This window comes from Tripterygium wilfordii, chromosome 15 (genome assembly GCF_013401445.1).
Source record: "Tripterygium wilfordii isolate XIE 37 chromosome 15, ASM1340144v1, whole genome shotgun sequence".
Lineage (NCBI taxonomy): Eukaryota > Viridiplantae > Streptophyta > Magnoliopsida > Celastrales > Celastraceae > Tripterygium > Tripterygium wilfordii.
This window is the reverse complement of record NC_052246.1, coordinates 2,542,337-2,555,725: the sequence shown is the minus strand read 5'-3', so window position 1 is coordinate 2,555,725 and position 13,389 is coordinate 2,542,337. Positions and strand designations below refer to the sequence as shown.

Below are 13,389 nucleotides of genomic sequence, written 5' to 3'. Positions count from 1 at the left end.
ACGCGTGTAAAGTTGTTGCTAGTAACAAATTTTCTTTTCTATTTATTCCTACCAAGAAAAAATAATTATTAATTATTATCTATGCAAACTTAAGATTCACCTTTCATTTAGAACAATGGGAAAGCCATGGCAAATTCTTTTCGCTGCCTCTCTAGGAACAATGGAAGCTGCATCATGATGTGAAACTGGGAATCTAAGGTTGCCAAGGTAGTTTCAGAGGGAGTACGCATCCGGCACCTGAATCGAAAACTAAGATCCTTTACCAGATTCTGCATGGACTTCAGTTAATTCACCAAATATATCTGGACATCCATCCCAAATTCCCTCCTCTCGGGATTCCCAGTATCCCCCAACATAGCGGAATGCTCCTGTCTCACCTTCTCTCTGGAACCATCTCGGCCTCCACCCATTTTCTTGTAATTTCCTTGACTGCATATAGAATGAGAAGCATAAGATGATCATAAGGGAAAAAAAAATTGCACAAACAATCAAATCTCCCTCAATACACTTCTGTTGATGATCAAGTCGTCTTCCTCTAGTCTTTGTTATACGTCCCTACTTTAAACAGTAAGGAGGTTATACATAGATGTCACACTCGCAATCAGCCCTCATTTTACACTATCCGCAAATCCTTTTCTGGCGATCAATTCTCAGTTCAATAATCATTACCAAACCTCGCTAACCAGCTCATATTTACTCTCTCACAATTTTGCTCTATTTAGTGGATTTTCCAACTACAATTCCGTTTATCTTTCAGTTTAAATTGGTTGCTATGTAATTAGATTTTCAGCCTCGACAACATGTCCCCATTGTCAGCTAGGCTGTATTCTCTCTTTTCTTAATTGAATTCCTTTCTATCAAAAAAAAAAAAGAAGGCACAAGAACATAAAAGGGTGAAACTTACAATCCTCTGCCTCATCTCCAACCGTTGCTTCTCTGCATTTGCCTTCTCATATTCCCCGTTTTCCAGATGCCGCTGGTCTGGTCTAAGCCTGGAATCCGTGGGTGGGAGCTTCTCCTTAATCCGTTATCAAATACCCAGGATCAGAAAAAACCATTAAAAAAATTAGAAATGCACAAGAGCGAACAGAACATGCATATGTAAAATTAGATTCAGTATATCATCTCTACCTGCAGTCCTGGTGTCAGTTCATTTAAAGTGATTGCAAATGATGTTAAGTTGTATCGGGTGAGATTAGGAGGTGGTTTAGTACTTTTCCACAGCAAGGAGGCGCCACATGAGGGATTGAAATTTTTTGGCTTGGCAGTCCCATCACCTTTACTGTAATACATGCCGTCATTCCATTTTCCAAACAATGTGGCAACTTTTTTCCCCATTACATCTTCAACGTACCCATTAACCTATATGATGCAAGGGGAATAAGTTATCTGTTAGATTGTTTACTCAGATTAACTTAGGTGCGCCAACACGTGGCACAGGGTGTGTGGAGTACTGAAGTGTGAACTGCAAAAGATGTACGTTGATCAATCTAGTACAGAAATTTGACAACCAACCTGGTAAGGTTTCCGATCAAGAATAGACTGCTCTTTAAACTTGAGTGTGCATGAATATTGGCCATTGCCACGTATGTGCATCATCCCATGGTGATCACAATATATTTTACCCAAAATATAGATATTTGTTGTAACCTGATTGAAAAAATATATATGTTTTCAATCATTTGTAACACATTAAGTACAAGAAGCCATAAGATCATATCACGAAAAGCATAAAAGAGCAGCAGACCAGACCTTGCTCCACTGGAATATTTCACCATCATCAAACTCTAGAGTCAAAACTCCAACGGGATCAAGCTGAATTGATCTGCCCCAAAATTTTGTGCGGATATTGCTGTCACCCCAGAATTTCCACCCTTTACCTTCACAGTGACAAGCAATAAGAGTTGGGTGATGACAGACCTGTTCAGATTGAAACATCATTGAAATATAAATGTACCAGAACAAAAAGTAGCAATCTAATATAATTGATGTTTTCAGGAATTAACCAAAGTTAAATCACTAAAAGTCTGCATTATTATTCTGCATTGGAGTACCCATCCCCTCTTTGCCTAGTACCAAATCTCGCAAAAGATCCCATTACATACAAACCTTTCTTTTAGATTTGAAAGAAGAAACAAAGTCCTTTTCTGAACTTCCAAATTACTGATTATTCTTTCTTTGCGTCACAGATATTCGTATTATGTGAAAGATAAAGATAGAATCTAATAATGAAATTAAATTGCCTTACCCTTATTAACTGATATCTGAAAACAATGTCATGATAAGTCTCCATTCAAGAAACGAGTCTAGCTGTTTCTTCACAAAATTATGATTTATATGAGGCAGTTCTGCCGAGAGCAACTCCGACGTTTTCTATACTTCTCCTCTAATTCTTCAGTATAACCTTTTATCGTATTCTCTATAGGGAACTTTAAACTACTCCACAATTCAATTCAGAATTCAAACCTTTGTATTCTCACTTCTTCTTTTTTTCTCTCGGAACATTGTATAGTTCAAGGAGTTAATGAGCAAAGAACCTAATGGAATACAATCATCTTTTGCTACTCCAAGATTAAAGATTACTTGATGATGAACTCGAATCCAACTCATTTTCTTCTCAATCCTTTTCCACTTCATCTAATCGAAATTCTTAAATAGTACAGGAAGCATTGTTTTGCCATGGTTGAAATATAAAAATCTTGTGTCAATCGCTGCTAAATTATAAACTGTATCAACTCAAAGTTCAGTGCTGCTGAAGCCTTTCACCATTTGTTTTATGAATCTGTAATATTATATTCTTAAATGCTTACCTTCTCAGAGAAGAAGCGAACTCCTTTCTCAGGATAGTACGCTTCATAAGTTTCCCCAAGCAAAGGATTGAAGGGTTTACAATGCCGACCTTCAGAGGAAGCATATCCAGAAACTGCGAAAGCAGCAACATTTAATATTCTCATGAGACTGTCCCCCTGTCCATACCAAAAAAAGCCACATAGCAATGAAAATTAGTTGATCCTGGTACAAAACATGACACAAACACACAAAGGCAACACGACTAAGATAAAGAGTCTTTATGCATCAAACATACTGTTTTTCCAAACTCATATGCTCGGTCCAAAAGATACGAGTACTCCAAGTCCTCAAAGCATTTCTGGAGGGATGATATCGGCTCATTAAAGTAAACAGGGAGACAAACTCGTGTCAGATCCTTTCCCACGTTGTCTTTTATCAAAGACCAAAGACTAACCCCTTTCTCTTTCTCAGCAGGATCAGGAAACTTTTTCCGCCTTTCCATGTGCGAACAATCGTAATTATTTACTATCTTCACTGAATGCATCTCCTCCACATCACCAAAATGACATTCAGCTTCTTTGAATCTCGCTAAGGAACTAGAACTATTAGTGGGTTCAGTAAAATAATCTTTTGTGTCATAGAAGGAGACTTCATCTTCGTCTGAAGCCTCAAGCTCTTGTTTCTCAATTTCATCAGATGATTCAGTTGTACTACATTCTGAGATAAAAATAAAAAATGTCATGGAATGAGTACATGGGGGAGAAGCTACAGAATAAATCCTATGTATCTACACAGAGCGGAAAAAAAAATAAATAGTATTAATTATGAAAGAAAATAGCATGTATTCCAAATAGTGCCAGAGTGATACTTCTGCAAGTACATACCACTATACTTTCCATGCCCTAGAGCAGAAAATTCATGCTTTGTCAATTGATATTCGCAATCTTGTATCCCAGAGGTTTCAGTTTCAATATTTGTTGCCTGCTTTGCAAAAAGTGCATTATTTACGCAAAATATAGGAGAAGTCTTATATTTCAGCAGGGCACCGCATGTAATTCACAGTATGATGGCAGGTATAGTGCATATATAGAGCAGGAAACCACATTCTAGAAAGCCAGGTGTCAATAAGAAAAAAACATAGATAGCTCACTATAGAAAAAGCTTGGAAGCACATTTTCATAGCAGGATTTAACAGCGGAAAAATAAAATGCCCAGAAGGCTTGGAAGAGAATCTACTTGTGCCATAATCATATGACCATGATAAAAGCTAAGACTTATGATTTCGTTCAATGGGTTTTCTTTTTCCCCCTTCAAGGAGATTGAAATAACAACCAAGAGGTTTGTCAAGGACGGTACACAATATGGCATACAAAAGAAGACAACATTCCAACTTAGAGAAATCAAGTTATTGGATAGAGAAGTGAAGTCTCACTGTCAAACTATCAGCCTCCTGATTCGAATTTCAAGATGCCGTACAATAAGCAGCTTGACTGTCTTAAAGGTGAATAAAAATTGATATATATATAAGAATGCTGTTGAACTTTTGAAATTTCAAAATTTCAAGGACAACATAGTGAAAAATAAGATGAGAACAAGAACTTGTAAAGCATTCCCTATTCATCCGTATCTAGCAAACATTCTAAGGCCAACTACCACCAGAGCTAATAAAACATGACAGAGTTGTGTGCTTCTAATCAGTGAAGTAGTTCTTATGTTTATAAAACATTGAAATTCCTTCCCGTTGGCCTTTCTGTGTAAGATGTATAATGAATTTACTACCAATAACCCCACTAAAAAGTAAAAACTAATGCTTACAATTTGAGCACGCAGGAAGAGCAATAAAGTTAAGACTTAATACATTCAGACAACTAGTGAATTACTGCTAAATAATGAATAACATGAAATATAGATAGATCCGACTTATAGAATATCAAAGAATAGACTTGACCTGAGTGAACAAGGATTAATAACAAAACAACAAGGAAAATATAAAAAGATATTTTTAGTAGAGATTTTAAGATTTTACTAAGTTGAGCTCCTTATATAATTACCCATACAGTTATGAAAACAATCAAGTATAATGTCCACACACTACGCCAATCTATACTTTAAGAATATGAGCAATAAAACTCTGTCTAATCAATAACTACAGATGAAAATAAATTTAATTTCACAAAGCATGCCAATTATTTAACTCACCTCTAGTTGCCTTATTGTGTCTACCAAATTGGACCGTTCTTCACAGAGAATACTAAGATGCCCTTGTATATCAGAGAACTCAGACAGCATGATCTGCTCCAAATCCTTCACGAGGTTGTCATCGATTCCCTCTTCAAGTAAGCGCTTTTTAAGTCTTTGTGTAGATATAGACAAGTCCTTTGGTACAAAGGATAGATTATTTAACGACCTCAATGGAATGAGGCTCCTAGTGGAAGCAAGAGCTTGTATCCAAGCCTCCCGATCTCTTGTTGAATCAGTTCTTAGATGAAGGGTCTTCGTAGCTGTGAATATGTAGAATCGTCGATCGTCTGATTTGCTCTCACGAAATGAAGCTATCTACAAGAATGACGACAACTGTATTAATACTGCAATACCTGTAGACTATCAGTCTATTGCGTTGTTCAACATTAATTTATTGAACCCTAGCCATAGATAGCGATTTTGTGAACCCTAGCCAATCTCCTGATGTTAACATTATCGAATTCACTCTCTAAATGGCAGACAGTAGTTTCAAATTTTGGTTCGCAAAAAAATTCATGCCCTTTTGCTACTTAAAAGGAAAAAAAAGAAAGTAAGATCCTAATGACACCACAATTACCTGGCAATGAAAACATGAAATCAGAGAGTCGAAACCGAAATATCAACGGTTATTAACACAATACCGTCCAAATTACTCCTACCTACACTACACAGGGCAGGTTGAGCAGGAACAAGACGATCCAGATCTGGAAGCCAGTAATATTTAAAGAATATGCTTAAATACTCGAGAGATTCTATGCTCAAAGGTTTTCCGTTTTTGATAAAATCGTCAGAATGAAGATGAAACTTCCCTCAACAAGTCTCAGGACCCCACAGTATTTACTTTTGTTTGTTCGTGCTTAAAAACGAAAAGCTACCCACTTTAAGCCAATCCCAATCCACCGCAGTAAGTCAATATACAATCAAGAAAGGAAAACGCACTTTGATATTTTCACAGGACTCCGTCTCTGCCGTTCGATCACCACACTATGACAATTTTCTCTTTTCCTCAAAAAAAAAAAAAAAACTTCACCGCTTCTCACTTAACAGCTAAATTTCAGAATGATTATTTAGAAAGATAAATTGACATCTAAACCAAACTACAAAACTTTCCCAGTAAAGAGAACCAAAAGTGGGCTGACGAGGTTGTATTTGATTGGAGAGGATGCCGACTATTTTAGAAGTAAAGAGATCGTGTGAGAGCTAGAAATCCATCTACCCAATTGTGACCCCACGACGACCACACCTCTCAGCACCCGCTGGCTGTTGATGTGACCCAACCTACGCTAACAACCAGTGGGACTGTGAAAACCTGAGTTTAAAGGGAAAGACGAAATTGAGATTACAAGAGAAATGATGAGAGAGAAACGGCACTTTTAGGTGGCAAACTGGCAATGCCAGAAAGTTGTGGTTCAAGGAAGATAAAGGAGACTAAAAATTTGCTCATATATCAAAGTCCTTTTCAGTCCCCCAAAAAATTATAGAATTGACAAAAAAAAAAACTTTGGTTAAGGATTTTTTTGAATCGAAATTTTGCCCTAACAGAAACCTCTTCAGTGACAGCTCCAAAATAGCACGAACGCACTTCCTATTTGGAGATACTAACCCTCGATAAGATCGTACATTATGTAAATTTCTTCTGCTGGTTACGAATCAATCAAATTCACAGCAATCATAATACCTTCAAATGAACAATGCCAACACTCTTTGGCGGCTTCCGTCTACAACCGTTGCCGTCAATTCTCGCTAGGCGATTGTTCGAGATATCTCCGATCAACCTAATGTCATCCTTCGGAGCTAGCAGATTCAGGTTCTCCGGCCGTCGAATCTTAGAATAAGAAAGTACACCGTTCCGCACTAAGAACCATCTGGATCTCCATCCCTTACCGTAATTGGTCCACTTATAGAGGACTCCAGCCACGGTAGCGTCAGATCCCGACGACGGCCGAACCGCATTGCCATCAGATCCTCCCGAAACAGACAAGGAACCTACCGGCAGACTCCTCGTCCTCGTCAAGGAGATCATCGGCGACTGGTCTTCAGTGACGGTACTCTCCAGTGAGATGCAGCACAGCGGGTGCAGTTCCTTGACTCGCATTTTCAATCTATGATTACAAAATTAACTCTCTATCAATTCTCACTCATGCACACTCCTCCATCGATCGAATACCGCTGTATTTCTGCACCAAAACAAAAAAATCACATTTACATATACAACAAAACGAACACCTCTAGTATATCCATTAGAGATTGAATATTGTCCACAGAGAGAAGAGAAGTACGTACTCTGTGGAGGAAGACCTGAGCTCTGAAACTGAGAGAGATTCAGGAAGAGAGAGAAACTCGAAGAGATATAAATAAGCAGATAGATTTCTGTGCTTAGGTATTTCAGGTAATTAAGAGGGTAACAGAAGGGCAATTGAGTAACCTTATAACCAGAGTTTTGAATTTGTAAAGCTCCTGCAGTTGTTGCTCGACAGAGGGAAGAGGGAAGGTCCTGAAGGAGGGTATGCTATATGTATCGCGAAATATCGCGATGTTGAATATCTTTGGCGAGTTTGAAGAGAAGAGAAAGGGAGGCAGGCGTGTGATATTGATATAAGCAAATGCATCGTAATCATGAATTATTTATTTATTTAATATTTATTATCTGTCAATCACATTTTGAAAGATTTTCTTTTTCTCAGTAAAATTTGGTAACTTTTACGTGAACTAATTAGTTTGTCTAATCTACATTTTCCGTTAATTTAATGTTTATTAATGTGATTTAATTACCTGATCCTGAAAGTAACATCTTTGCTGGCCAGATTGTGGACTGAATAAAGTCACTAATCTAATAATACATATTTTGTCTAGAGAAAAAGTGTATAGTATTTAATATAACGAATCTAATAATACATATTTTGTTTGAAACTTTAACCAAATTTATCGTAAAAAATTTACACGAACGAAAGCCTATGATTACTTGATTGAAAAAAAAAATCCTTAAAATTTCTCCAAATCTTATCTTTCATATCTTGAACCACCGATAAAACAATAGTTGACAACTAATATTTACATTGATGAATGGTTACCAATTGCTTGAGACGCCCGTGCTTGCTAGTTGCTGCCCTCTGTGAGGTGGGGGCTTGTACAAAGTGTACAATGATTAATCACACCTCCATTTCTGTTTCTAGTTGAATTTCCAGAAGCTCGATCGATCATGCCATAATTGCTAAATATAGGTCCTTTCACTAACAAATCTTTAGGCATGGCTTTATATGAGGTTGAGACGAAATTGCTTCATTACTCTCAATTATTACAAGATAGGAGTAATAATTGTGGATAAGCATCAAAATTTCACACCTTATTTCAAATTTCAAAATTTGGAATAAACATCATATCATTTTTGACAATTTTACTATCTTTCTCAAAATTACTCCAACTATTAATATAGACACATGCGATTTCTCGTGAAGTTCATGACTCCATATGAATCATGTGAGTGCGTCAATTGAGACAAAAAAACACTGAGATGGTTAGCATTTTCGTATCACATTCGAACTTTTTCAAACAAGATTGATTGATTTTTTTTTTGGGTGGGGAAGGGTATGTAGCAGTTGAATGTGTATTTATTATTTTTTTTCCAGGTAAAGGCTTAAAAGTCAAAAGAAAACAAACCAAAGCGATGAAGAGTGAGATCACAACCACTATCTAACCAAACTTACAAATCTGATAAAAAATAATTGGGAATGCTACCGGAAAAACCCCCGACTACGGCCCAGTTGAATGTGTATTTACAATGTGAAAATGATATGACAAAGGCAGTATCTGTATCTGAGGCTCAGGTAGTACGTACTGTTTTGTGTTGGTGTTACAAAAAAAAATTTGACTGAGTTTTCTTTGACTGAAAGTAGAAGTGAAAAGGCCGCAGCACTGCAGCAGAGGCCGGGGACCAGAGGAGACTAGGGGGGGAAGGGAGGAGAGAAGGGTGGTCCGGCAGAAGTAATATATATATTTCTGACAGGTGTGGATAATTATGCAGTGCATTCTGCCTGTGGCTCGCTGTTTCACGTACCAGTTGATTGTCCTTTAAAATCCACGATTGATGATGTAAAAAGTAAATTGAAATATATGTATGCTTTTGATGCTTCATTAACTCCAAGAATGATTATCATTAATGACTGTTTTTTTACTCAAAATCATAAAAAGTTTGACATGCAATGTAACTAATTGCTTTGCAAGCAACATCTTAATATCTGTCCAGGCCTTCCATTCATTGTAATCCATGCTAGTGTTTTGACGTCATGGTGATGATTGAACGGATAGAAATCATGAACTGGGAGTTTTTTACCAAAATTTACACTTTTTTTTCAAACCCAGAAAAATCCAGCAGTTCTGTCATTCGGATCAGACTAGACTAGGTACGTGTTAGTTCGTCTGAAAATTTAATTGGATTGAGACTCAACGAAACCACTTAAAAATAATAGCGTTAGTTTATAGTCTAATTCCCAATTTCGAACGGAATTCTTTCAAAGAGATAACCGGTTATGAAGGTAGTTGACCAATTTTGTATTATACTATCATCATAGATTCATTTGTGTTTTGGCATCACAAAACACACCATGGCATTGCCACCGCCAGTGGTCAATTTGAAACCTTGTTTCTTCAATAGAAGGGAAAAAAAACAAGGAATGTCTCATTTCCAACAAGAAGACAATAGATATAGTATTTTAAAATCTTATTTCATCACTAGATGTAATTAATTAATTGGTTCAAGAGAAAATAAATGTGAGGGGATGTAGGGTCTGTCTGTAAGCCAAGGAACAGAGAATCCAACCCTACAACCTTTTTTCTTTTTTCTTTTTTGAGAAGAACCCTACAACTACTTACAGCTGGAATTGAAATTGGAATTGATTTTAATTTCAGAGTCGGTGACCCCGAAAAATAATGTCAGGTATTTGTGAGACCAAAATTATTTGTGTGTATCTTCTAAGTTGTAACCAATTGTCTGCATAAACACCCAAAATTATAATATTTCTAGTCCACTATATATATATATATAAAAGGTTTAAGTTTTCTATTTTATACGCAAATGGGAAATGTAGGAAGGGTCACTTTACAACCGCAAAATATATCACAAATAGTATTTGTTATCATTCTGTTAAAATTTTCAATCCAAATAAATTGAAGATACTATCAATTATGGGGCACGGGCTTGCACAAATTTGTTATTTATAGGGCGTGATCATTTGATTCTAAGACCTAGAAAATGTATCTTCAATATGAGAGAACCTGGATTTTACTTATAAACCATTTGATTGAGTTATACAAGATCGGAGTAAAATTTTAGTCTTGACACTCCCCCGCACTTGTGTGCTAGATTATGTCAGACCCAATAAGTAGATAGATAGATGCATGTTTAATTGAACAGATACTTTGTTATGAAACCATGTTGAAATTCTCAGCCTAAACACATTGAAGATATTGTCCGTTCTGGGCCACAAGCCAGCATAGATTTGTTCTTCACAGGCTATCGACATGTCTTAGACCTAGAAAACACATCTTTAACGTGAGAAGAGTTGAGTTCCAATCTTAAATCACTCTATTGAGTAATGTCAAATCGATTTGAAATTTTAAGTTTTGACGCATTCCTTAAAGATAGAAAGTCGTTGGTTTGATGAAGACGCCTAAACAAGGGGAGCTTTTATGATTTGTGAAATGAATGATGGAAATTGGAATTTCCCTTGATCATGACAATGTACAAAATTTCTTCATAAGTTGATAAAGTTTTTGGTGTGTTAGCATGTGGAAGGCCTTATGTCAAAGAAAAAGCAAATAACGTAACAAAGCAATCAAATCTTGTTCCTTAGGTACTAAACATTAATGACCCCCAAAGAGAGTGTCTCACGTGTGAGATGGGATCAATTTCAAACTTATTATTCCAGTTGAGAAAGGAAACAATTCATTCAAGCACCAACACAAAGAGACAGGCCCCTCATGCACCACTCAACCCCCCCACCCCCCCTTACCAAATACTCTATCATATATATCATATCAACCAGCACAACCATGTGCCTGCCCATACGTATGATGCAAATCTCAAGTACTGGCCACAGTGTTTCCTTTATTTTTGCAGCTTCCAACAAGATTTACGGATCCAGCTAGGTTTTTCATTCATGTTTTGTGGTGTATATATATATATATATGGTAATGGTATGTGGAGTGCAATCCAAACTTCACTTATAAATACGTACACATGGCATAGGGGATGTAAAAGGTACTACCCAGAATTGGTCATATACAAGTTCTGAAAGCAAGCAAGGAAGAAATTTGAGTTAGAAATTCTTCAAAAGCAAGAAAAATAATTTTACTTTTGGTGCAATAGTGATCAAGCAAGTATATATGATTAGGGTTTTGTTTCTTCTTTCAAGTCTTAGAAGCATGATGTCCCATCTTCCTCGAATCATTTGAGGGTGGCTTTATTTTCTCTGTGAGAAATAGTTGTCAAGTGGTATTATATGGAATGTGATTCATATGAAAAGGCGAAAAAAAGTCTGGATTTGATCCATCATTATTTGTATCTTCTCAAATCCTATGATTGCATTGACTAAATGAAATCTCAGCATGCATGCGATTGAATTATTACATCCTTGACTAAATTAGTGTCTTATTAGGGGGCAAAAACTTAAAGAGAGGAAAAAAAAATACCCCTAAAGCGTAAAAGGAGGGAAATTCAGAGAGAAAACGAAGAAAAAAAAATATTATGTGATATTACATACCTCTCAACCATTATATGATAATTGTACAATCCGACAGTTGCAGAGCCCTGATCCGTTCAAGAAGCACTAACCCACTATTCAAAAGTTTTAAACAAGAAAAGTGTAAGCTAATTGTATTATTATTACAACTAGGCAATCATGTCTCAAGTCAAAGGAGCTAAAAATGAGTCATTTCACTCCACAAGCAAAAGTATCTGATCAAGGTTAAAACATTGAAGGAATTTATTCATTCATCCACGTTGTTCGAGATGGTGACAAAAGCTCCTTCAATTAAATGAATTTTCACTTTCACAGGCACAGTCAAATCTTCTAGCTAGTCCAGTTGTCATGAGCCAATTAAGTTAAAAAGTCTACGGTCAACATTTTCTGATTGATTGTAGGCATTCAAATTTCTCTCTCTGAATATGACAGAAACCAACTGAAAGCTCAGAATTCACTGTCCCTATTGACTCAATTATTTATGGTGAAAGTAGAAATCCCTAGAAATTACCTGTTCTTAATGAAGTCTGATAACATATTCAGCTGTTTGTATGAATGATGGGTTCCTTCTTTCATCTTAACCTGTATAAATCAGCAAAAAGAAAATCAGCTTCTACTATCACTATTTCAATTCAATGTATAATCTTTAACCAATGCATGCATGCATGCATGGCCTACTCAAGATCATTAAACCATTCATCTAGCTCTCTTACGGAGCCATAAACACAAGAAATAAATACATTCATCATCAACTCTGCTCAAGCAAGTGGACAAAACTTCAAATGATGAAATGTCTCCATCGCTCCAAACTCGTGCAAATACAATGGTAGAAAATCAAGGCATGCATTTGCTATCCAAAGTGGTCCTACTAAGTTACAGTGATTGTATTCTATGGAGGTCAGAGTTATCCATACCACCCCTTTAATTTTCACCTCAGGCTTTTAGCAAATGTAGTAATTATTTAGTCTGGTAGATAGAAGATGATGAATGGTTCAACATTTTCACATGCTGCAAGATCTGGTGTCAGTCCTAACTCAAAACCAATCAGGACCACCTCAGACTTCACATAGATTTTGTACTATGAGACTAAAATTTCTTCACAAGATAACTCAAAGTAGCTTCTTTGTGTGAGTTCTTAGTTTAGGGCTTTTATTAATCACTGTCTCTCATATAATCATATTGCAATTCAATGAAGACAATCCCAACTGCTTCTACAAAATTTTCGAAACTGATAATGTGTGAGCATGGGCAAGTTAAAAGCTCCAAGTTGGGCAAACACAACCACACAAATACCTTCGCTAATTTACAAGCTCCTACCCCATTAACATTCATAATGAAAACTGCCAACACAACCTAACTTCTCTAAACAGTTGGCCATGCCGGGGACCAGGAAAAGACCAAGAGTTCACAGTTCGGAGATATTCAAAACCACACCTTTAATGTTCCACGCATGGTTTTGGAATAGTGAATTCAAACCTCATAAGAAGATAGCTACGTATCACAAATATTTCTGGTGGAGAAAATTTTCACAAATTCTAAAGGACGAGAATGCAAGTAAGCCTTTCAACCTACTCTAAACATCTTGAAAAAGAAAAGGTGCACATTCCATTCATTCGACCAG

General features: G+C 36.5%; 1 protein-coding gene and 1 long non-coding RNA gene across 5 annotated transcripts; both read right to left on the bottom strand.

The window, feature by feature from the left end:
* Positions 1 to 14: 14 nt before the first annotated feature.
* Positions 15 to 7,523, bottom strand: LOC120016911 (oxysterol-binding protein-related protein 2A-like). Of its 4 annotated transcripts, none has more exons than XM_038869886.1 (11): positions 7,315 to 7,520; positions 6,710 to 7,208; positions 4,990 to 5,346; positions 3,675 to 3,771; positions 3,086 to 3,507; positions 2,811 to 2,966; positions 1,753 to 1,920; positions 1,516 to 1,650; positions 1,132 to 1,362; positions 905 to 1,024; positions 15 to 429 (listed from the first exon to the last, which is right to left on the bottom strand). In XM_038869886.1, exons 2-11 carry the CDS (start codon positions 7,124 to 7,126, stop codon positions 250 to 252), a joined length of 2,283 nt encoding a protein of 760 aa, XP_038725814.1. In that variant the 5' UTR covers positions 7,127 to 7,208; positions 7,315 to 7,520; the 3' UTR covers positions 15 to 249. The 4 variants fall into 4 exon arrangements, with proteins under 4 accessions (XP_038725814.1, XP_038725815.1, XP_038725817.1 ...); XM_038869887.1 differs by having other exon boundaries at positions 16 to 429; positions 905 to 1,018; positions 7,315 to 7,519; XM_038869889.1 differs by lacking the exons at positions 6,710 to 7,208; positions 7,315 to 7,520 and adding an exon at positions 5,609 to 6,664 and having other exon boundaries at positions 20 to 429.
* Positions 7,524 to 11,548: 4,025 nt separating this feature from the next.
* Positions 11,549 to 12,352, bottom strand: LOC119979970. The gene is made up of 2 exons (XR_005463779.1): positions 12,280 to 12,352; positions 11,549 to 11,863 (listed from the first exon to the last, which is right to left on the bottom strand). It is a non-coding gene; the product is annotated as an uncharacterized LOC119979970 (long non-coding RNA).
* Positions 12,353 to 13,389: the final 1,037 nt, after the last annotated feature.

Excerpts from the sequence above, each read along its gene's own strand:
- LOC120016911 (XM_038869886.1), bottom strand. The coding sequence starts at position 7,126 with ATGCGAGTCAAGGAACTGCACCCGCTGTGCTGCATCTCACTGGAGAGT. Across the intron at positions 1,363-1,515 it reads TTGATCGGAAACCTTACCAG|GTTAATGGGTACGTTGAAGA; the intron begins GTTGGTTGTCAA and ends TGCATCATATAG. Across the intron at positions 1,025-1,131 it reads AACTGACACCAGGACTGCAG|ATTAAGGAGAAGCTCCCACC; the intron begins GTAGAGATGATA and ends ATTTGATAACGG.